Genomic DNA, 24091 nt, shown 5'->3' on the forward strand with positions numbered 1-24091 from the left:
TGAGCTTTAAGCCATGTTAGAATGCTGTTACCTCCTCAAAAACATACCTCAAGTTGTAGTTTGTTTCATCCACACATTTGAGTAATCCTTTATTATTAGTTTTGTCTACATCTCCAAATGCTCCAAATGCTCTGTTCTACCTTGTGATGTCATGAAGTAGTAGTTTTAAAGTTAAAAGCTACTTTTTAACTTTCATTCTGTAGAGATTTCCAGGACTGAAATTATCCAAATGATTCTAATAAAAGTGTATGGCGTTTGAAAACACAGTGGAGCATTTCATGTATTACCGCATGACATCACAAGATGGAAGAGTGTGTTTTCTATCTGAGGGAAGAACTCAGCCGAAATATGCGGGATTTGTGTGTTCAACATGTGCGAATGAAAAATAAAACAACTCCAGGTATGTTTTTGATGAGGAAACAACATTACAACATAGATGAGAAAGTAGCGTAATATGGGCCCTTTAAATAGTAATTCACAGTAAAGACAGCACCTGCATTAGTGTACTATCTTTAAAAGCTGTGTTTGGTGGTCAACCCTTTGAAAACAAATGGATGTTATCTTTTGATCCTAATAGACTCCAGTGTTAAATCCCCCACATAATTAAATACTGAGCTTTATCCTAGATGGCAGTGTGCGGTGACCTTGACCTTTCAAGGCAAAAATCTTAATGAGGTAATTAAAAGTTGAGGTGAACCTATAAGCTATAAAACGAGGCTGGAGTAGGACAGATGGGTAGGTCAGAGCTTAAGTTCTTATGGATTCAGCAGCACCTAAAATTATGGCTACTCTATACAGAAAAGTTTAGATGTACTGTAATATGTTCAGTTTGTGATAAAGATATCATTGTGAGCTTTTCAATTTACTAGTCAAACTGTGTGTGTCAAAATAAAACTTGACAGAGACTAACAACAGAGACCACAACAAGGCTAAAGTAAGACTTAATAAGGAAATCATTAAAGGTCCTTTATTATGCAGAATTATTGTATTGTGAGCTTTAAGTCATGTTATAATGCTGTTACCTCATCAAAAACATACCTGGAGTTGTGGTTTGATGTTTGAGTAATCCTTTATTATTAGTCTGTCTACATCACCAAAGCTCATAATGCTCTGTTCTACCTTGTGATGTCGTGACACAATAGTCATATAGTCAAATAGTTTTACCTTTAGTTTAGTAGAGATTTGAAATTCCAGGTCTGAAATTTTCCAAATGATTCTAGTGAAAGTGTATGGAGCTCATACTGTATTACCACATGACATCACAAAGTGGAACAGAGTGTTTACTGTTTGAGAGGAGAACTCAGCCAATATATGCAGAATTATTGTGTTAAACATTTGTGAATGGAACAAAATATAACACCAGGTTTTGATGACAACAACATAATAAACATTGTTTTTACTTCTTTTACTTTAAGAATTTCCGGCTATCGTGACATATTTATTTTCAGTTTAACAGTTAAAGCATTAGCCAAAACTGCTATATCAATATTTTCAATACATTTTGCAGCCCTAGCAAAAAGAGACACAGACCAAACCCTTCTAAGTGATGGCACAAACTTTGCAAGTGTAAACTACAGCGCCAACAACATTTGATCATTTTAAATAATTTCAGTTTAAAAAGGATGCTACAGGGAATATATTAGAGAGCTCGCATTCTCACCTCCACTTTGTGTGATGTAGCGCACCCACGGTAACGCCTGGTAACCACTCTTCTCTATGATCTTGAGGTATCTCACCTACACAGCAAAAATAAGATCATCTGTCACAGCCAATTCAGTACAAATTAAATACAGTACAGAAGCAGAGTAGCGCTGTGGGTCATTCATAAATATAGAAGGGCCAGCTAGGGTACACAGCTTAAAGGTGCATTGTGTAACTTTTCTGGTGAAGGGTACATCAAATGCTTTTCTCCGTACTTGTAATTTTATAAAAGTAAGGTAGAGCAGTTTATTATCATACTGTGGAACATTCGAGGCGGAGCAATGACATATCCATAGAAACAAGCAAACGTGGCCCTTCAACCAAAAAGTTACACATTGCACCTTTCACCAACACAATTAAAGGTAGACTATACACTAATCCCTATATTACAATGATGTTGTATTAGGATTGTCGATGATAATGATATACTGGATACTAAAACTAAAATAAAAACTAAATACTAATTTACCCAACTGTATTACACTATACTACGAATATACTACTATACTACTTTAACACATATTGTTGGCACAAACAGATTAAATTTCACCTTTCCTAAATAGGTTTAGAAAAAGTCTGAGCCAATAAAAGACCACATGGTAATACTAAAAGGATGTGTTGTTTTAAAAATCCAATTGCTCTATGTTTGTATTTTCAAGGTGGTATCTTAGGCAAGTCAAGAATAGAAATTTTTGTTTAGTTTAGTGTTTATTTGAAGGGACAATGTACAGAGACATTAAGCTCATAAAAAAACAGAGATGTTCCACACCAGATTAGAGCTAAACAGCTAGTTTCCAGCTGCAGTCCCTGAATTTTAGTATAGTGACAACATTATAGTATTCTGCAGTGGTCTCCAACCTTTTTTCTCTCATAATGAACAATAATAAACAAACACTTTTTTGCGGGATCGGTGGAGGGGGGCAGGGACAGTAATTACTCCACAAAATGTTATAAAACTCTTATCCATAGTTTGAAAAAATATATATAATCATGTTTGCTGTTTAGGTTAATTTGCACTATATATTCAGAGTAAATATGACAGTAGACTAACAGGAGATATAGATATAGATATAGATATAGATATAGCCTGTCACAGTAACAAATTTTGAAGCTTCATATATTGCTACAGAGATATACTGCAATAAATGATCATGTTGAAATTACTTTCTGCCGCTGACACAGTAACAATAATGCAGGATAATCCCAGTAATTCAGTTTTAAATAGACAGTATCATTAAGAGGCCTGAGCTGCAACAGATAAACAGCAGAATGAACCAATAATTAGCCACAGAAGTCAGTTTTTCAACCCTCTACAGCTCAAATCTTAGCATATTACAACAAAAATCCTCCCCACTTTTACTAAGAAAATGTATGCACAATGAAAATTGAGCCCCAAAATATATTGTTCCAGCTTTCATATACTGAATGATAAGTCGATATAATAATTAAAAAGGCCTATAAAAAGATGAATCATATTTTTCTCAGTACCAGATGGCCCGATGCTTGGTTTTGGACCCCGGACTGGTTGTTGGGGACCCATGCACTCCATATCCAAACACAGGGCATAATTCTGTTGTTGTTGGACAGATTTGATATTAACTAAAGTCTCATAAATTTCATCTTCCATGATCTGGCTGTCCCTATGGCCAGTTATATTTCAGTTTTATGAGACTTGAGCAAAATTTGATCTAACTCATTTCGGGCGAGGTGATCTTGAACTAAAACCTTTTGTAAACTGTTGGTACTTCCCGGTTGAAGAAGAAAGACTTAATAGGTTAACCATTGAGTCTAATATTTGCTTTCTCACTGCCATGTAAAACACCAGCCTTTTATAGTTAAACAAGGGGAGTATACAAACATTGTGCAGTACCTGTATGCCAGAAACAGTAAAATATGGGATCTCAAAGTTAACAGTGATGGGTCTCTTGGATTCCATCTCGTCACCCTCCACACTGGGCAGGCCAAAGTGGGCACGCATCATGTATTCTTTACCACCCTGTACAAACAAAGCATAAACAACCAGAAAATAAGCTATAGTATCTGGTAAATCATATACTGACATGGGTCAAAGCCATAGAGATCGGATCATATGATAATATCAATGTTTTTCTTCCTTGAGGTGATATGAAGGTAAATAAGATAGCAGTGCCATGGCAGACTTTAAAACGTCAGTATCAATTTAATTATGATGAAGTGGTTGATCATTATAGATCTCCCATCTTGTGTGTAAATAAAGTTTGTGAGGTACATTTGCTTTATAACAGGTATTATAATCAGTACTGAACAAACAACAGCAACTAGACATGTTATTATAAAATATTATAATTTTTTACGAAGCAATGCTAGCCACCGTATGATTGTAATTTTATTTATTACCTTAAAGGTATAGTATGTATCTTTTCTAGTCATGTGATAGTCTCCTGCTTGTTACTATAGCGATGTTATTGCTTTGCCTGGAATGTTCAACACAATGACATTAAACTTATCACTTATCTTGAACCTATTTTCTTTTTAATTTTATCAAGTTTTTTTTTTTTTTTTTTTTAAATTAGATGTGTTTTACTTAAAAATACACTGAAAAATATGCTTTCTTACTGTGGGGTCACCCATCCATAAATCTGACTGGTAAATTGGTTAAAAACATTAGCTGCAAGGTATTAGCTTTTTAGTGCTAAAATTACCTAGTCACATGAAAGTCACATGAAAAAACAAAAACACTAAAATAAATAAACAGTAAAAAATGTTTTATGGGCTCTATAATTAAAAAGCCAAGTTAAATAAATAAAATATATTAAATTTCCCTGTCCCTGGGGCTATAGGGAGTTCTTGACTGGTAACTATTGACCTGGTACTTTCCCAAATTAATATTTCATTGCAGGATAGACCAGAAAGTCTATCTCTGTATTTTATCGAATCTTATTTTATATGTGTAAAATCTTTAAAATCAGAGATGAACTGTTCCAGGAATAGCCTTAAAAGTTTTAACAATGCTTGTGTCTGTCAACCACTACAACCCTCTATTAAAAGCATGCACCCTGTGAGAATACGTAATTCCAGTGTTCAAAGGTTGACGGTGACAGAGGAAAACTGCTGCCCAGCCTGGATGATAATGGCTATCGTAAACCCTACTTGACAGCTAAGAGGTATAATGAATAGCTCTGGAGATACCCAAGCTTGACAGATAAAAGAAACATCAACTGAATTAATGTGTGACATGTTTTTTTGAAGATAGCTAAGACGTTGACGACAGTATAGGTTGCTATCAGGAGTGTGTGCGCGTGTGTGTGTGTGCGTGTGTGTGCGTGTGTGTGTGGGGTCGATGAGAACATGATAAATAGCCGCTGTCTTATATCTGCGACACTCAAAACACTACTCCATTTTCAGAGTCTTTTGCGCTGAGATAAGATGTGGCATAAGCACGGCTGCTTGCCTCAAAATTCAGATAGCAGTGAAACAAGATAATTACTCTCAAGCATTAAACTGCCTTAAAGATTCCACACTCTATATTTCAGGCTAGTTCAGATCATTTTTGCACTAGTTAGTCATGGCTGGGTAGTCACAATTTACAACAATGAATATGACTGATATAGGCGTCAACATCCAAGGCAGAGTCCTGCACCGGGTTGGGTACCCAACGGGTACGGGCAAATGGTTGCTGAAAAGGATGGGTTTTAATGTTCTGGAATTTTACAGGTGGGTAATGGGGGTAGTAATTACAAATGGGCGGACCAGGACTGAATCAGGACTACCCCAGGACTAATCTTGGACTTAAGAGAGAGAGAGAGAACCCTGAGTCCGTGGAGCAGGGTGTCCGCAAAGCGCAATTGGGCATCGGCTCCGCTTACCTCCGTGCGGTGCAGAGCTCTGTGCCAGTCCCTTCGCCTGCAGTCACCCGACAGTCTACACGGGCGCACCTCCGAGCACGTCCCGACAGTGAGTCCTGGTTCAGTTCTGGTTCAGTTCTGGTTCAGTTCTGGTTCAGTTCTGGTTTAGTCCTGGTTTAGTCCTGGTTTAGTCCTTGTTCAGTCCTGGTTTAGTCCCCCTGATTCAGTCCTGGAATCACACCTGGTTTAGTCCTGGTTTAGTCCTGGTTTAGTCCTGGTTTAGTCCTGGTTTAATCCTGGGTTAGTCCAGGGTTAGTCCAGGGTTAGTCCTGGTTTAGTCCTGGGTTAGTCCTGGGTTAGTCCTGGGTTCAGTCTGTGGTTTAAAAGTCCGACATCTTGATCAATGTTTCTTCTGCTCAATAAATAATGCCTGTGTAGTGATGACAGTAAAGTTGCGTCTGTGAATTTGTATTTATAGTGAAGAAAGCGTATCCGTTTCATTTCATTTCGTGATTGTAATTGTTGAAGTAATAACTTTTCAATTTGTATTCTGATGAACGCTTCAGTTAGAATGCTTTTAATCTGTATGTGATTTATCACGGACAAGGGCAGGTAAGGGGTGGAATGTTAACAGGTCCGGGTGGGTGCGGGTTTAACTTTGGTAAAATCACAGGTTAACAGACGGGTGCGGGGCTGTACTGCGCATGTGTGCGGGTGCAGGTCTCCAAAAATGGACCCGTGCAGGACTCTAATCCAAGGACAAAAGTGTAAAATGGACATGGATAGCCCTATGTCACTGGTGTCCAAACCAAATGCAGCCCTCGGACCAGTATTTATTGGCCCTCAGGTTTCCTGAATTGACCCAAATGACCAAAAGTAGTACTTTTAACAGATTTTTTTTTAAAAGAAAAAAGCAGGCCATCATAACTAAAACTAACTCAAAAAACCAAAAAAATACTTAGGAACCATTTCATAATTATAATACTAAAAAAGTATAGAAAATTTTGCCTTTTCCTTAGTATCGAAATAAAGTTTTAATTTAAGAATTGTGACTACACTACTTGAGACTTGTATAACATTTGACATTGCCATTGTTAAAATAATAATAATAATAATAATAATAACAAAATAAACACACATATTTAGCTATGTTTTGATGGGGGAATATTTTTCAATATGAGAGATTTAAACATATTCTGAATAGAGACATTTGTTGCTATGGTACTAACAGGGAAGGACTTGATGTTCCACTGCACCACATTCTTCTCAGGGAGCCATTTGGCGCTGCCAGTGCTCGTCTTGAACTTGGGTGAGTCAGCGTCACTGGGGACTGGCACCAGAATGGACACATTGTTGGCAGTTGATCGACTTTTGAACTGACTTCTGGCCTGTGGGGGGGACAAAGAGGGACAGCGGGTCAAAGGTCATCAGAGACTCTGCACACTGAGAGTGAAAAGATTCAGGGATTTTAAGTATTTTGTTTGCATTTGGTTTCGCACTGTCTGGGTGTTTGTGGAGTTGTGCTGTGTCAGAACAGATGGTGAGAGCTATAATCCACCTGAGATGCATGTGTCATAAATACTAAATAAGTCTCAGGGACAAACAGCAGAAAGCCCAGTGCATATGTGTGTGGGCGAGTAGCTATGACATTGTGGGGACTAAAATCTGTACACTCATTCAAATCACGAACATCTGTCTAGTTTACGGGGACAAAACATGCTCTGTTCCACCTTATGATGTCAAGTACTGGCAGTTTTCATGTTAAAGGGACAGTCTGGAATTTTGGACATAGGACCTCATTTCCTAGTGAGCCAGAGTGTTGGAGACGTGTGGAGACACTTTTTGAAATATTCCATCCAGTCCTTGTATTTGCAGAGGTCACTGGTGCTAGGCTAGCACATGTCAATGGCCATAGTTCGCCTGTCACTAAAAACAGTCTTACCCACTCCACAAAACACCCGAAAAAATCTACTATTACGCCAAACTGTTGATGTAAATGTCTGTGTTGATAGAATAATTTTTGAAATACAACTAACCTTGGATCGCATGAATTGTCACATGTTGCGGGACTATTTTCTCAGAGCGGCAGAATTTTACTTTGCTGGTAAGGTAGGTGCTAGGTGATATCAGTCCGCCGCTACCAAGCTTTCTATCAGGAAGTACAACTCACTACTGCTGCTCAGACATAAATCCTTCAAATGCAAGGTTGGTTTTACTTCTAAAATTATTCTATCAACACAGACATTTACATCGACAGTCTGGTGTAATAATAGATTTGCTTCGGATGCTTTGTGGAGTGGGTAAGAATGTTTTTAGTGGCAGGATAACTATGGCCATTGACATGCACTAGCCTAGCACAAGCAACCTCTGCAAATACAAGGACTGGATGAAATATTTTAAAAAGTGTCTCCACACGTCTCCAACACTCTGGCTCACTAGGAAATGAGGTCCTATGTTCAAAATTACGGATTGTCCCTTTAACAACAACCTTTTACCTTTAGTTCAGTAGAGATTGACAATCCCAAGGCTGAAACTATCCAAATGATTCTAATGAAGGTGTTTGTGGTTTAAAAACACAGTGGAGCACTTCCTGTATTACTAGATGACATCAAGAAAGGAACAGTATTTTTTGTGTGAGAGAAAAACTCAGCTTAAATATCTAAGGTTTGTGTGTTAAACATGCCTGAATGAAACAAAACAACAACTCCAGGCATAGGTCAGAAATTATAGCCCTTTAATATTAGATTAACAACATGATTTATAGTGTAATGTTCCCAACAAGCATGGAAACCCAACGTGTGTGTGTATGTATTCTTATTACCACACAAAAAATCTTAAATATGTTTGAAAAATATATGAACTATAACATAACAGCTGAAGGGAAGGTCACAATACAATTTGTCATTTAACCATTTTTTCCTAGTTTATCATTAATACCCTTGTAATTACTGTCTTGTCTGCCAGTAATGAACTAAAATGAAATTAATTTGGGGGATTGGCCTCAAGAAGCTGTTCCAATATTTAGGTCCAAGGACATCGTATTTGTCAAATAAAAGGACTTTAAGCCATGAGAACAATGGCATGTTTGTAGAACCAATCCCAAACAAATATGGGTTGAACATTTCTGGATATTTCTTTCAAAAACAGTTCATCTTCCATAGAGTTATACTGGCCCCCACCCTACATCTGCCATAATCAATCAAAATACCATTATTGATAGCTGACATCAGAAGAATGATTTCTTTTTTTCAATTTCAAAAGCTATATGTTATACTATTCTAGACTGGGAGACATGTAATAAAGCCTAGCTATTGTAATGTGTGTGTGTTTGTGTGTGTTTGTGTGTTGTCACTTCTCATTACCTTCACCTTGATCTCCACACGACTGTGAGAGAACTTCTCAATCACGCTCTCGATCCATATGAGCGGCTTCACCTGTCACAGAGGAGCGGGAGGGGGACAAGGTCAGAGTGGAGAACAGGGCTGAACCGCAAAGCACATCACCGAACTGACACAGGGGGCGCCGCAGGGCAACGCAGGACAGATAGGAGAATTTCAAAAGGAACTTCTACTTTCAATACCAGGTGAGCACTGCTTTTGAACTCAGATGCAACTTTAACGAGACTTTGCAGTGACGTCATGCTGGGGGTGTTCTATATGTTTCTCTATTGGTTCAAAGTTCAGGAGTTACTATGGTGGCACAATGCACACATTAGCAAACATTTAGAAAAAAGTTTTAAGATATTCTGAAAACTCAAGAAAAAATACAAAAAGGATTTAAACAACACATTTTCAGGAGCCTGTAATTAATACAAGTGTAATTTTTTATTTCTCAAGTGAGTGTGTTCACAATTGCACATTCACCGCTTCAAAATTTGGACTTAACTGGAACTAAACCAGAGATTAAAACCTGGGACTAAACCTAAACTAGACCAGGACCAAACGAAACCTACATCAGGACTAAACTGAGATCAAACCAGGACCAAAATACTTAATACACAAGATAACAGAATCTGACATAACTAATTATTTAGCAATATGCACAAAAAATGCTGTGGTTTGGTCTTTTAAAATGCAATCTATATTTAAAAATAATCCTCATACAATATTTATAGAGTAGAGAAGGGCAGTAGACCAAAATGAGTTGGGCTATATGATGCTTGACGCTTGATACCAACAGATTGAAACCAAGTGCCTAATTAAAATGCTTGTTATGTTTTGGAGCAGATTGAATCCTCTGTACGCTCCACTTACTGCTGTGTTGAGGCGGTAGGACATGAGTTCGCTCTCGCCATCCGGTGGTATAAAAGAGATGGTGCGATCGTTCTCAAAGCGTGACAGGCGGACGCACTGATGAAACTTCACGTCCTCCAGCTCTACTGTCTTACTCTTCTCTCCTGAAGGACAGTAACAGAAAAAAACACATAAGAGTACTGAGTGATTGAAAGCTTTCTGTGGAATCGCATGGGGAGAGCTCTCCATCTATTTGAGGGGAAATCAAGGTCAAGGTAATGATGACTGACAAACATCCAGTCAGTCTGTACTGCAGGCACACACTGTGTATACACTCAAATCCACCCAGCTCCATCCTGCCCCCGACGCAACAATTATTTAGCAGCTACACTAACAGGAGGTGCATGTCATGTGAAAACCTGGCATAATCATCTTATGACAGAGCCTGAGGCAGCAACTAGTCAACAAAAATATCATTATGTTTGAGAAGTTAGGAGACAGGATTATAAAAAAGATTAAGCAATGAGTAAAGTTGTTCATTATAAAAAGTTTAGGATAAATATTAGGGAAGCACCGATACTGATAACGGTACTGAATATCGGCACCAATCCATGGAAGTTTGCTGGGACGGATATCGGATATCTGCAGATACTTAAAGCCATAGTATGGGAATTGATATCGGAACTGAAAAAGATGGATCCCTAGTAAATCTATCCCTGGTGAATTTGCAATGAAAATAGACAATGTCTGAACATCACATCAAAAATGATTTTATCAAAAATATGTAAGGAGGTATTGTTTCATTTGGGTGAATTTTGAGGACCTATGTATATAGATATTTTATATCTTGGGTACTAAGGATGGAAATTAGCCTGCATATTATCTTGTTTTTTAATATGAATTGTACCATTTAAGAAATACAATACAAATACAAAAACAAATTTCATATTATTAGTCTCAGATAGCCTTTATCCTAAGAATGGCATCAGCTAACTGTGGATTGGGCCAACATAATTTAAGGTCCTATATTATACAAAACAGATTCTTGTGTTAAGAAGGAAACAAAACACAACTCAAGAAATACTTTTTTGACAAGTATACAACATTATTAGCCTGATTCATCAGCCAGTTTCACTTCATAGAAACTGCCTGACCTCACAACATTAGAATTGGTTCGCTCGATGGTAGGCGGGTACTTTTTTCATTTAATCAATCACTGCTATTTGGTCATGTGCCGCTAACAGGGCTAACTGGTATATTAAGCTTGTCCCAGATCCCATAGGAAGAAGGGCAATAACGTCTTTCCCCTTGATAAAATTCACCGACATTCTCTTTGTTCCGGCTTTAAACGCTCGATCTCGGGAATCATTGCCAACACAGAATATATGGCTCTTCGCTGATTCGACCAAACTCGCACTTCCGGGGTTTTAGCGAACCGTCTAGTGTATTCAGATTCCTGACCTAGTCGCTGGAGAGAAATGAAATTGAGTGGAGGCACTAGATGGCACCAGCCTGGCTACAACATTATAGCATACTAGTAGATCAGAAAATATATCAATATGAGCCCTTTAAAACCTGACAACTTCATTCAATCTGTTCTGCTTGTGGTAATATTTATTAGAGTAACTGGAATTGAAAGTAAATTCACATATTTCAAACTAAAGGATTTTTTCATCTCAAAAACAAATTCCAATTCAAATTGAAAGATGACTCTACTAAAATATTATACACCAAAAAATAAATTGAGTACCCACTATAGGACAGTATAAAGTGACCCATAAAGTGACCCCACAAGAACAATCTAAACGTGAAAAGACTTGGTAAACCTCAAAAGCTACAGTTCTACCATCTTCGGTTCTATTTTTGTAAGATATGTACGGCCAGCCAGACACCACTATTCTCATCCTTAATAGCAGCTGCTGAGTGGTCAAAAAGTGCCTTAATGAGAGTGGGACTGTGAGCCTTCTGCAAATCCCCCAATTTCCTTGTCAGCTAAAGCCCCTGAATGCAGCCCAGACCAATAAGACCTGCCACCAACAATATATGTGCATCTAGGAATTCATTGTCCTGTCCCGTGTGTGTGCTGTGTGCGTATAGATGTGGTTAACCTGCTCATTGTGCACTATTGATTTCACTTTATTGCTTGTGTGTGAGACTTGCTTAGGTGAGGAGCAAACAGAGCAAAATACAGAAAAAACAAGGCAGCAAAGCTATTACAGATGGAATTATTCATTTCGTTCTCTTTCCTAGTTTGTTTTCATGTAATTGTCGACTTGTGTGCCGCCAGTGCTCTGTTATTGCTATAGAAAAGGTCATTTGGGACATTCTGCCAACTCAACAACCTGAGGGGGCAGACTCAGTGACAGGTGTGTGGTTGTGTACATGTCAAAGCCCTATTGAAAATGCAGGGCCTGTCCCCAGTGGGTTACTATTGGCTGTTCTCACTGCATTCTTCACTGTTAATACACAGGATGCACCTAATCTGCTTCCTGTACTGTATGTATCATGGGATAGCTAACAAACATGACCAAAGAATAATTATATAATCTAAGGTTGTCAAAAGTATCAGAAATCAGATACTAATTGATACTAAAACTAATATCGAAACTAGATACTCCTTTGAACAAGTATCAATATTAAAAAGTCTCATTCACAGGACAGAAATGAATCTATCCTGAATGGTTTCAGAATGATCTTAAGCTTTTTCAGAAAAAAGTATAAGAACATATAGACTGACCAAGGGTCTCTATGGAACCTTCCAGCATGACTGAGGAATTACACAGATATAAGGCCACATGGTAATATAAAAGAAGGTACTATAAAATCACATTCTGTTGTCTAAATAAACATAATCAACATTTTTTTTATTATCATCTTGGCATCAGAATCTGTATTGAGTATTGAGCCTATTCCTTAGTACTGAATTAGACTTTGATATTTTAGAATCATGACAACACTAACAGTATTCACAAAGCATTTGGTGAATAGGAAAGGGGCATCCAAGGACAACCGGACCCCCAAAACAAGACATTGCTAGACTTTATACAGAATACTGGGCAATTAATCTAGGGACTGTTTAGCACTGATAAAAAGGTAGTGGCTAGTTGCGGCTTTTAAATAGTCAAGGCTTGTAGCTTCAAGAAGAAATGTGAGTGAATTTTTTGGAAGTAGCTCATTCAGCAGATGTCCGCCAAGTGCCCACTGACACAAAGGCTGGCATTAGCAAACACACCTGGCCTGTATAAATGTATTTATGTTATTCATTGCTGGTTGGAAAGGCTGTCTCCATGGCCATGCCTACGCTCACCACCACCATGTGTGTGACTGATAAGTAGAGGAGTAAGAGAAGCTTGGGGAACTATAAAGCAGAACGAGAACTCAAATACAATGTTACTCTTGTTGAATACACATTAAAAAGTACACTGTGTAAGTTTTCTGGTGAAGGGGTCTACCACCTGTAATTGAATAAATGCAAGCTATACAACATAATGCCATTTTGTGATAGACAGTTTCACCTTTAAAAGTCCTATATTACACAAAATTGACTCTTGTGAGCTTTAAGCCATGAATGCTGTTACCTTCTAAAAACATACCTGGAGTTGTGTTTTTTGTTGAATTCACACATGTTTGAGTTACTTTATTATTGTACGTAGACGGTCTACATCGCCAAAGCTCAAAATGCTTCATTCCACCTTGTGATGTCATGAAGCAGTAGTTTTCAAGTTATCAGCTACCTTTTTACCTTTGGTTCAAAAGAACTTGGCAACTCCAAGGCTGAAATCAACAAAATGATTGTAGTGAAGGTGAACTTTAAAAACACAGTGGAATACTTCCTTTACTTCCATGACATCACAGGGTGGAACAGAGTGTTTTCCATTAGAGAAAAGAACTTAGCCTAAGTATGCAGGGTTTGTGTGTTAAACATGTGTGAATGAAATAAAACACAACTGTGGATATGTTTTTGACGGGGAAACAACATTATAATAAGATCAGAATATAGTGTAATATGGATCAAAATTATTACAAAATTGCAAATTGTACAAAATGTATTTTTGACTGGTTGCAATGTTCTACAACTATACTGTACTGCAACTATATTTGGGTAATACAAAGTCCTTTGCTGAGAACGAAATGTCCCAGTGTGTTCATGGAATCATATTACACAGAAAACCTGCTAACAAAACACATGGGGGTTTTATTAAGTTAGAAATTCATATTACAGCTCAAAAGATAATGCTCCCAGAAGTGTTAAAACATGCACTGTTAACAAAAAATCTGGCTGAGATCTGCAAATGTGTCTAAAAATAAAAGTGTTAAATTGTTCACACCTCAACCTCCCGTTCACGTTAAAAAAGCATGTGTAATCTGGCTTTGAACCACTAGAGGGCAGTGATGCAGTTCGTATTAGTGTCCCCTCATTTCAATAGCATCCAGCTGAGATAAAAAGTGCAAATCATGCCTGATGATAAACCCAGGACGACTGCAGAATCAGAAGTTAAGTTGCTTTAAAAATACCCGACCAAAGACATGTAAATATCCGTGTAGGGATTCTGCTCACATCTGCACCGGCACGCTGTTTTTGATCATTATTCCCGATCATTATTTCTGAGGATGCGTTGGTTCCCAGACTGCTTTAACACAGTGGGGGGAGAGTGGACTGCTTATACAAGATATCCACTGAGTCACACCTTTTATCTACCAGGCCCATAGCCCAAGGTGAGGATTAAGACAGAGGCAGAGGGGCCAGACAGCAGAGCCTTTCCCCCTTTGGTACAGATCAGTAAGGGGTAAGAAATAGAGAGGGACGAGAGTGTGCCCGATGAAATGTGCCACTGTGAAGCTTTAATGGAAAATCTGAAGGAATGAAAGAGGAGAGGAGATAAAAGGTGAGACCGGGATTGTACAGAGCCCAGAGCACACCAAAGTATCCAAAGGTTAAGTGTGAGGGTGAGTTTAAAGTTTACACTGAATACTGCAGTGGTTTTCTAATGTAGAAACATATTCACCTCAAATGTAAATGTCTGGTAGGGTTGTAAAAAATACTGATAATAAATGATACTGAAACTTGTCTCAAAACTAGATACTGATTTGAACAAGTATTAATGCAAAAAATAAATAAATAAATGAGGAGGAGAAGTAGGACTATAAGATAGGATCTTCATGTCAGAAATAGTATAAGACCAAATTATATTAAAACATATTTCCTGTGTCAAAAATTCTTGTCTATTTTTAAAACCTATTTACATAAGTTGCTTTGTAAAATGCTGAATTTCACTTTTAGCAGCCAGTCACACCAGTGCACACTTTTTGAAACATAGTCAAGTGTTTTGTAGGACTCTTGAAACAAGCTTGAAATGTTAGTATCGTGACAGCACCATTGTCTAAAATCAACTTTGGATTTGTTTATGTGGTAAAAGTGGCATATTTGAATGGCACTTTACAGCAAGACACTATTCCAATCCCAGAAACAAAAGCAAGGCCGGTGAAGTGTCTTGCCCAAGGACACAACAGTATGGAAGACTCAAACTGCAATCTGAGTGAACTCAGCATTGAGCCATAGGTACGTAAAAGGAAAGGCATCCTCGGGTAAATGATATATAGTACACCTGAAGAAGACCAGAGGGGCCGAAACAGGTAAATAAAAGTAAATGAAAACTGAGACAGGTGTGCTGGAGTCTTCTTACAAGGAACGCTCAAACCAACATTTTTATGGTAAATCTTTCTACTGACAAAGCTATGTCTATACACCACACACGTTTGTGTGCAATTTGTGACTTAAAGATCTTATAATGCACTAACTCTTGTGAGCTTTAAGCTATGTTAGAATGTTGTGACCTTACCAAAACCATACCTGGAGTTGTGTTTTGTTTCATTCACACATTTGAGTAATCCTGTATTACTCCATCTAAATCTCCAAAGCTCAAAATGCTCTGTTCCACCTTACAATGTCATGTAGTAGTAGTTTTAAAGGTAACTTCTCCCTTTTACCTTTAGTTCAGGTGAGATTGGCAATTCCAGGGCTGAAATGATTCAAATTATTCTAGTGAATGTGTATGGAGTTTAAAAACACAGTTGAGCACTTCCTGTATTATTACATGTCATTGTTTTCAGTTTGAGAGAAGAACTCAGCTTAAATATGCAGGTTTGTACGTAAAACATGTGAGAGTGAAACAAAACACAACTCCAGGTATGTTTGTGATGAAATAACATAGATCAGAAAATGGTGTAAATATGGGCTCTTTAAAACATTGATATTTTCTAATGATGTACATGTGAAATTACATAAAAAACAAATCATTAGGTATAGATCTAAGATGCTTTGTAAAATGTGGAATTTCACTTTTGGCAGTTATCACAACAAGTGCTTTGTCAACACCTAGAGGCCAAGAATAAAATTACAACTCGATGCATTAAAAAGACCACAGACCTCCTTCTCCCCTTGTTTTCCTCTGAATAGTCATTGTAATGTGAATGTTATTGGATTGCGATCGATTTGTGTTGTCTGAGCTGTATATAGCACATGAAATACTCACTGTTCGCTGTTACTTACTGCCTGTGATCTCGAAAAGCACTTTGTCATTGAGGCCCAGGCGGAGCTCAGGCATGCCAGACAAAACCACTTTGAGTTTGATGCACCCCACAATCTCACTGCGAAGTACACTGCCATTTGCACTCACCTGAGGAAGAAAGAAAAGAACCACTATTAGAAAAACAAAACAAAAGCTTGACAAAAGTTATTTTTATCTATTTATTTGAAAGGGGCAAACATGGACAAATGTGTAACACAATGCAAGGCTAATTTGGCATGTCTGCCCCTAGAAGGTCTCTTAAAGGTGCACTATGTTAGATGTCTGATGGGATGGGGTGTTTTTTATAATCATAATGTAACATTTTCTGGTGATGGGTCTGCCTCCGGCTTGTGTTCATGGACATCGTTTTAAGGCATTAAAGTATGCCAATAAAGGCATCTTACACGTGTTTTAGTTGGTAAAATAAACCCTCAAAAGTGTGCATTCCAACTATGAGCAGGCTAACCTCTCCACAGAGCATCTAAGTAGGCCTGGTGATATTACCTACAAGTCTCCAGAAAAGTTACATCCAGTAACATGATAAATTGTCAAAACTTTAGACAAGTCTTGAATGTTTGGTGCTTAGAATCCATAAATTCAAGTAATTAAAAACATAAAAATTTGTTAAAAGCCGCATCTTCAAAAAACTTAAACAAGTTATAAATTAAGTGTAAATGTAATTTTATGTTATATTATGCAGCTAATTTGTGTTCAAGTCTTAATGGAAAAAGGAGAAGGAAGTGACACACACAGAACTGTAGCAGTTAAACAATATCTGCTCCTTTGTTTTTGTAGCTGTATTTCGTAAGATGTTACTTCAAGGACGAGGACAAGTCTCTCCTCTACTTCTTTAGCTTCAAACAAGGCTCACGGTCAAACATGACAAATGTCTGTGCTCTTTGCCAATGCTGCAGGAAATGTGCAACCTTGACTCTATCCTTAAAAATATGAAACAATAAGCAAGTGACAAGTGATGCTGTATTTTTATTTTATTTTACCTTTGATTAACCAGGAGGTCCCATTGTGATTCGGAATCTCTTTTTCAAGAGATCTGGTCAAGGTAGCAGCAACACAATCAATACAAAACAGTAAATTCATAAAATATCATATTATAAAACCATTTGAATCTCTCAAGAAAACCTACGCATATCTCGGTCACCTAAGTAACCTATTTTGTTGTCAAGTAAACCAACAGAATAGGTCTGGAGAAATGTGCAGATGATTAAATCCACACTTATTTCAGTCAGTCAAGTAATTTACAATAGCTTTTGCTGGAGTAAATAGAGTAGCTGGAGTAATAGACGTGTAGGCTTACAGTAGGATAATCAGAAGTCCCAGGGCCTAATAACAGTGTATCATACCATTTTTTACCTTGTTATCACAAAAAAAAAGGACCCTTTATTCCTTATCCCTGAAAAATACATTAATGTGCGAATTTGTGCCTTTCAGTTTTGTATAAATTTTTACATTTTAAAACAACAAAAATACTATATATTGTGTATCCAGTCATGCACATTGTACCATACAGTGTGCATACAAGTGAATACAAAACAAATATTGAAATTTTTTTATAACACCACCAATGGTGCTTTTCTTACCAGTAGATTCACAGACTCGATGACATCCATAAAGACCTCATTCTTGCGATACTTGATGCCCTCGGAGCGCCAGGACACTGCGTTGGTAACTGTTGCTGGGGGTCTTGGGGCACCCACCTCCAGCTTATGACCCTGCTGTGTTATGTACCTACAAGACACAGAGAAATGTGTTCATTAATAAGTATAGATAAAATGATTAAAAAGTCCTATATGACACAAAACTGACTCTTGTAAGATTTAAAGATTTGAAAGGCCCTGTACTCAATATTGTTTGTATTTAAGTAAAATTTGTCTTGTCCCTTTACGGATACTGTATAGAGCTCTGTGTTGTCTGCATCTAATGATAAATTTTATTGGCCAGTAATCAGGAACTGCACAGCATGCTAGTTGTAGTTAGCTTTACTGTCACAACAAAACTCTGAGATGAATTCTTTGTGATATATGATCTAAGTGGACCCCTGCAAACTGTTTAAAATGAACTTGTTCTTCTCATTTTAAAGACAGTAAAAATCAGGTACAGCTGCAGGTTCATTATTCTGTAACTAAATACATTTTCAAAGTCTTCTTCACAATAATGTTAATGAAACACCTTATCGTCATATCATCATCTGCTTTTGTTTTTATGATAATAGTAAAAAAATATGCATAATTGACACAGCGTGATGTTTGCTTACTTTAATCACACCTCATAAAGTGAAATAAGCAGCCCAAGTATGAATCTATTAGAGGAGCCTGTTGTTCCTGTTGTTTGGAGATTGCTCATGGATGTAATTGGAAACAGAAGATTTACATAAACCCATTGACTTAGGCCACAGAAAACAAAAGCAGTTTGTGTCGATAATTTAGGTTTATAAGACAAACATCAACTGCCTAAAAGCGGTTCAGGCATGTCAAATAATCAGGATAATCTAGGAATTTTACATTAGTATAATTCATTTTATATGGGATTATAAAAGATAAGAGATGGAAGACACTTAACCCTTTAATACTATTTTACTTTTGTGAGGAAGGTCAAATACAGAGTTAATGTGAAGCTTAATAGACTAGAAAAGATGCTTTATTATGCTTAAAGGGATTGAACATAGCAAATCCCTGCTATGTCTCATGTAAACAAACATTATACTAAACATTATATTGACGTGCACGGTGGAACTTGTATATTATTGTATTTTGCTTTTAGAATTGATATTGTCTTGATATGGACAGATGCAATACTGAAAAGCAGAATGGTACAATTCAATAACTGTCTTATAAATATAAAAAATAATGTGATTTGGTTGTGTAGTGTGCATTTGTGATGTTGTGTGCCTGTATGCAACAGAGAGTGTCGATCGTTCTGCAGATGTCATAACATTGTCAGTGTATTCCTGTAAATCAGAAAAGGCAGATGGAAACTAGTCATCTCTAGCCACATCTCTGTACATTCTCCCTTCAAATCAAGACCAAAACTAATAAAAAACAGTGGATTTTTTTTTTTTTTAACACTTGACTACAATACAGGTTTAGTTATTTATTAATTCTCTATTCAACAATGTTAACTTCTTACTCACAGAAGAGTTTTGACTTTGTATTAATAGAGTAATCCAGCACTTCTTGCTGTGGGGCATAGGTGCTCACAAAATACTGAACAGCCACAAATACCTTTCAATACAAGTTCTAGTGTTTACAAAGTACACACTGCTCTAGCTGAATGTTTCTTCACCATTGCACCTGTTGACTGCTGTGCTGGAGGCCCACTTACTTTAGTGGTCCCCAGGGGATTTTGGATTCCATATAATGGCTTGGGAGAATAGGAGGCAGTTGTGTTTAGATAAACATCATGTGACCTACTTTGTTTTCTGTCCTAACACCTGCCCCCACCCCAGTCCCCTGACTCCACAACAACCTATGCAACATACAGTATATGTATGTGATTTCATGGGGATAGGTGACACATTGGTGCTACTATTGGTAAGAGCAGGGGATGGTTTCAGATATCTATAAAATGTCAGATTTTAAAAAAAAGATTTTTTCAATTTTTTATGGAAACAGAAGAGCAAGCTACAATTGTATGAGTGTATAGCTTTACAATGATGTTCAGAAGCTTTTCAGATTTTCAGATGGTGACGAGATAAGAGAACACTTTACAGTTTGTAACGGAAATTTGATTAACATAAAGTATCTGCAGCTAGTTCCATAGAAGCACATACAACATGCACACATCTTGGTTGACAACAAATAATTACGAATTTTAAGAGGTTTAGAGTCTGGCTTGGTAAAAAAAAAAAAACAGTTAAATCATTTTTTTTTTTTTTATTACAAAAAGCTAATTCTGAGCTACTATTTGTGGGACTTTCTGCATACATCCATTCTTGACACAACAGCAGGATAAAGGTGTAGGGTGAGTATTAGATTGGTTGAAAAAATCCACATTAAACCATGCCAATCATTGATATATTTTAAGAGCTGTTCCTGTTGTTGAATAGATGTGCATTAAATCTCTTGGGTACATGTGCTCTTAATTACAAAGGGACCTGCCAGGCACAGCTGTAGCCTTACCTCACCTTTCTAACCACACAAAATCAGAGCGGCCACGGATTATTGGAGATTAGGAATGAAACAAGCATGAAATGTAATTGCACCTCCACCTCTGAAACCTCTCTCCAGTGATTCTACACCACTATATTTAGTCTCTGTAATTTGTATCTTTCAGGTCGAGATCATCCCCCAGAGACACAGTGACCCAGTGATCTCATGGTGCTGCCCTGCTCTTGTTTTACTCCAAATGTCAAAGAGGCTATATTCACTATTTATTCCATCCCACTCAAAGCTATTTTAAACCAATGAAAAGTGCCAAACCAAATCTGCCAACCTATTATTAAAGCAACACCATGTGGCATGAAACTTGCATGATTCGTGGAAGTATAAAGTTAAAACCATACTTCAGTACACTTTCCATGTGTGGAAACCGTCTGACCTCGCTGCATTAGAATTCACTCGCACTTTTTTTATTTTACAAATCGCTGCCCTTTGGTTGTGGCGTATGTAAAGCTTTTCCCAAATCCTGTAGGAAGAAGGGCAATAATGTCTTTCCCTTTGATAAAATTCACCAAACATTCTCTTTGTTCAGGCTTTAAATCCTCGATCTCTGGAATCACTGGCAACACAGAATGTATGGCTCTTTGCTGCAATAGTGGATTCCGATTCCTGACCTAGTCGATGGAGAGAAATGAAATGGAGTGGAGGCATTAGGTGGCGGCAGCCTGGCTAGAAGATTATAGCTAATGGAACAATATTTCCATGGAGACAAAAGGAGATAGCCCACCTCCAGGCCAAATAACAGTCAGGTTTGTGGAGATACAAGCTCACAGTACACATTTGTAAAAGGATAAATAAATGAATATTAAGAGCTATCTAAAATGTGAAAAAATGTTAATGTATTTCGAAATATGTTTACTTTTAAATGTATTTCAATGACTCATTTAGTCCCAGTATCCACCCAATAATCACAGCCAATTTTACCTCCAACAAAACTGCAAAACTAAACAATTCAAAGTCATATGCTATATTGCTATTGTTATAACTCCAGATTTTAACTTCGAACCAACCAGCTTTAGAACATGATCATTAAAATTAACATAACACACAAATACACCACACAAACAGTGACTGTGATTGACTGGCAGATTGAGGCAGCCTCCTCTGGTTTGCGCCCCAGAAGCCTCCACCTACAGCAGGGTGTCAGCCTCCCGGAGGAGCCTTGGGAGATAAAAGTCTGTGGGCTGCTCGGGGTTGTTTTCTCGTCTGTTTGTTCTGTTTTTGCCCCCATTCTGCTCACAAATGTTCATGCAAAATCTGGATCTGGAATTGTTTTGGTGGCAAATTGACAGATTAGCATAACCACAATAGCAATCTACACTTGAGCATTCACTTCTTGTACTAGTTCTTATAATAAAGCACAGCAGTGGGTTAACAGACAATGAAAGGTTGTAATTGTTTTTTTTTTTCTTTTCTTTTCAAAGGTTTGAAGATCATCTGCTTTCTTTGCTTGGAATGTCCCACAGTCAGACATTTGACATTTTGCATTTATTCATTTAGACAACAGGTGTTTCTATAGTTCAAAATACACTGAGAAATACACATTCTTACTTGATCTAATTGTACTTATTCATTGCTTAACATGTTTAATTCCATGTGGAACATTCCAGACAAAGTATGTTAGAGCCATAATTTTATTTATTTAAAAAGTTATTTTATATTTTACCATAAATTCATACTTTATTATACCTTAAAACCAATTATTAAAATATTATTCTTAAATTTATTTAAACGTTAAAATGAATTACTTTCAGTCCCAATTTAAGTTATTTCAGTCAATTTAAGTCTTTTGGTTTATAGCATAAAAGGGTGGGTCCTAGGGAAAAAGTAGGTCAAATAATCAGGACAAATAGGGAGACAGGTGTGTGGGGACGATGGCATTGTGGAAGGTGACCGACATGGTCTTTGACCGCACCGCACTGCACCGAATACGCATGCTGAAAAATCTGCAAATAAAGAAATCAAACAAACTACGGACTACGTGAGTTTTTGTACATTTTGTGTGAGTCAAGAAGCGGACACCCTAAGGATGGCTATTTACATGTCTTACAACTCATGTTAAATTAAAAGCCATAACAAAGTACATCTTACTGGAGATTTTGATTTGAGATTTAGATTTTGAAACCTATTCTATTCTATTCTGAAACAGGTGAGTTGCCATTCATTACATGATTTATTCTTGACTGAAACCATTTTAAAGTTGATTTTAATGTGATTATGTATGCTTGTATTGTGATTTTAATGTTCCTCTCAACACTCATATTTACTACGATAGACATCAGCTCCACCCAAACAAGTTTACATAAAGCTACCTAGTCTAGGCATAAAGTCATGTTAAAATGTTGTTACCTCATCAAAAAACGTACTCAGGGTTGTGTTTAGCTTCATTTCTACACGTTTGAGTGATTCTTTATTATTAGTCTGTCTACATCTCTAAAGCTCCAAAATTCAAAATGCTCTGTTCCACCTTGTGATGTCATGAAGTTGCAGTTTTCATCTTAACTTTTACTTTTAGCTCAGAAGAGATCGGCAATTCCATGTCTTAAATTATCCAAATGATTTTAATTAAGTTGTGGGGAGTTTAAAAACACAGTGGAGCACATCATGTATTAGCTCATGACATCACAAGGTAGAACAGAGTGTTTTTGGTTTGAGAGAAGAACTAAATATGGAGGGTTTGTGTGTTAAACATGTGAGAATGAAACAAAACATAACTCCAGGTCTGTTTGTGACGAGGAAACGGCATTACAACATAGATCAGAAAATAGTTGCCTAATATGGGCCTTTGGATGAAAGATGAATGAATAAATGCCTATTTTTATGTCTATATTAGCAGTATTTTTCCATGACAATAGCAGTACATTGTTTTTACCTATTTGTGGTTATAGTTACTAGCATACACACATTTGCAGCATTTCTGTCCATCCACCCACACACTCTCTCAAATGCTGAACCCCTGCCAGGTAGCTCATAGTGCAAAGTAGAACAGGAGCCTTTGTGCCTGGGGGCGGGGCATAGAAAGGTCAGGAAAATAGGAAGAGCCTTAAGACAAAACTGTAGTGAATACATCTCCTTGGAGAAGAGCTGGTCTGTTTGAATCTAGAGTGTGTTCAACAGACAGTGTCATTATACTGAATTCCAATGGGAGTCTGGTAATTATCAGCTGTGTGTACTTCCAGGAAACTATCCACACAAAGCCAAAATTAAACAAAACTAATGAAAACTGCCAATCCATAGTTAAGGAAAGTCGCTTTAAGGAAGGTAGTGTTTAATATAAAAAGTAATTACCAGATTATTAAATACTGGCAAAATATGAGAAAACGAAGGCGGGGAGACAAAGTCAAAAGCATGCAGTATTCAGGAGCCAAAGAGCAAAGGAGGAAAACCTGTACGAAAAGTAGATGTTTAAGGTTCATGGTCGAGTTTTAAAGCTTTGCATTTGAAACCTACACTGCCAAAAATGAGGACTAATCTATATTTATCTATTTATATATTTTTTAATTTTGGTAATCTTTATTACACTGAAAAAAAAAAGCTCCACTCCATAGAAATTTTGTTCCTTTGGCTATAATTTTCCATAGTATGGCATG

The 24091-nt window shown here is 37.2% G+C and overlaps 1 protein-coding gene across 1 annotated transcript in view; it reads right to left on the reverse strand.

Moving 5' to 3' along the window:
- Nucleotides 1-24091, reverse strand: part of ap1m3 (adaptor related protein complex 1 subunit mu 3) — a 48422-nt gene that overhangs the window by 9461 nt on the left and 14870 nt on the right. The window contains exons 5-11 of the mRNA XM_020938075.2: nucleotides 17925-18072; nucleotides 16308-16434; nucleotides 9779-9921; nucleotides 8888-8959; nucleotides 6755-6913; nucleotides 3572-3697; nucleotides 1661-1736 (exon numbers count right to left, since the gene is read on the reverse strand). Of these exons, the coding sequence (XP_020793734.1) occupies nucleotides 1661-1736; nucleotides 3572-3697; nucleotides 6755-6913; nucleotides 8888-8959; nucleotides 9779-9921; nucleotides 16308-16434; nucleotides 17925-18072 (851 nt within the window). The remainder of the gene's footprint in view (nucleotides 1-1660; nucleotides 1737-3571; nucleotides 3698-6754; nucleotides 6914-8887; nucleotides 8960-9778; nucleotides 9922-16307; nucleotides 16435-17924; nucleotides 18073-24091) is intronic.

This window comes from Boleophthalmus pectinirostris, unplaced genomic scaffold, assembly GCF_026225935.1.
Source record: "Boleophthalmus pectinirostris isolate CB_2022bp ecotype Guang Dong unplaced genomic scaffold, ASM2622593v1 HiC_scaffold_7, whole genome shotgun sequence".
NCBI classification, from domain to species: Eukaryota; Metazoa; Chordata; class Actinopteri; order Gobiiformes; family Gobiidae; genus Boleophthalmus; species Boleophthalmus pectinirostris.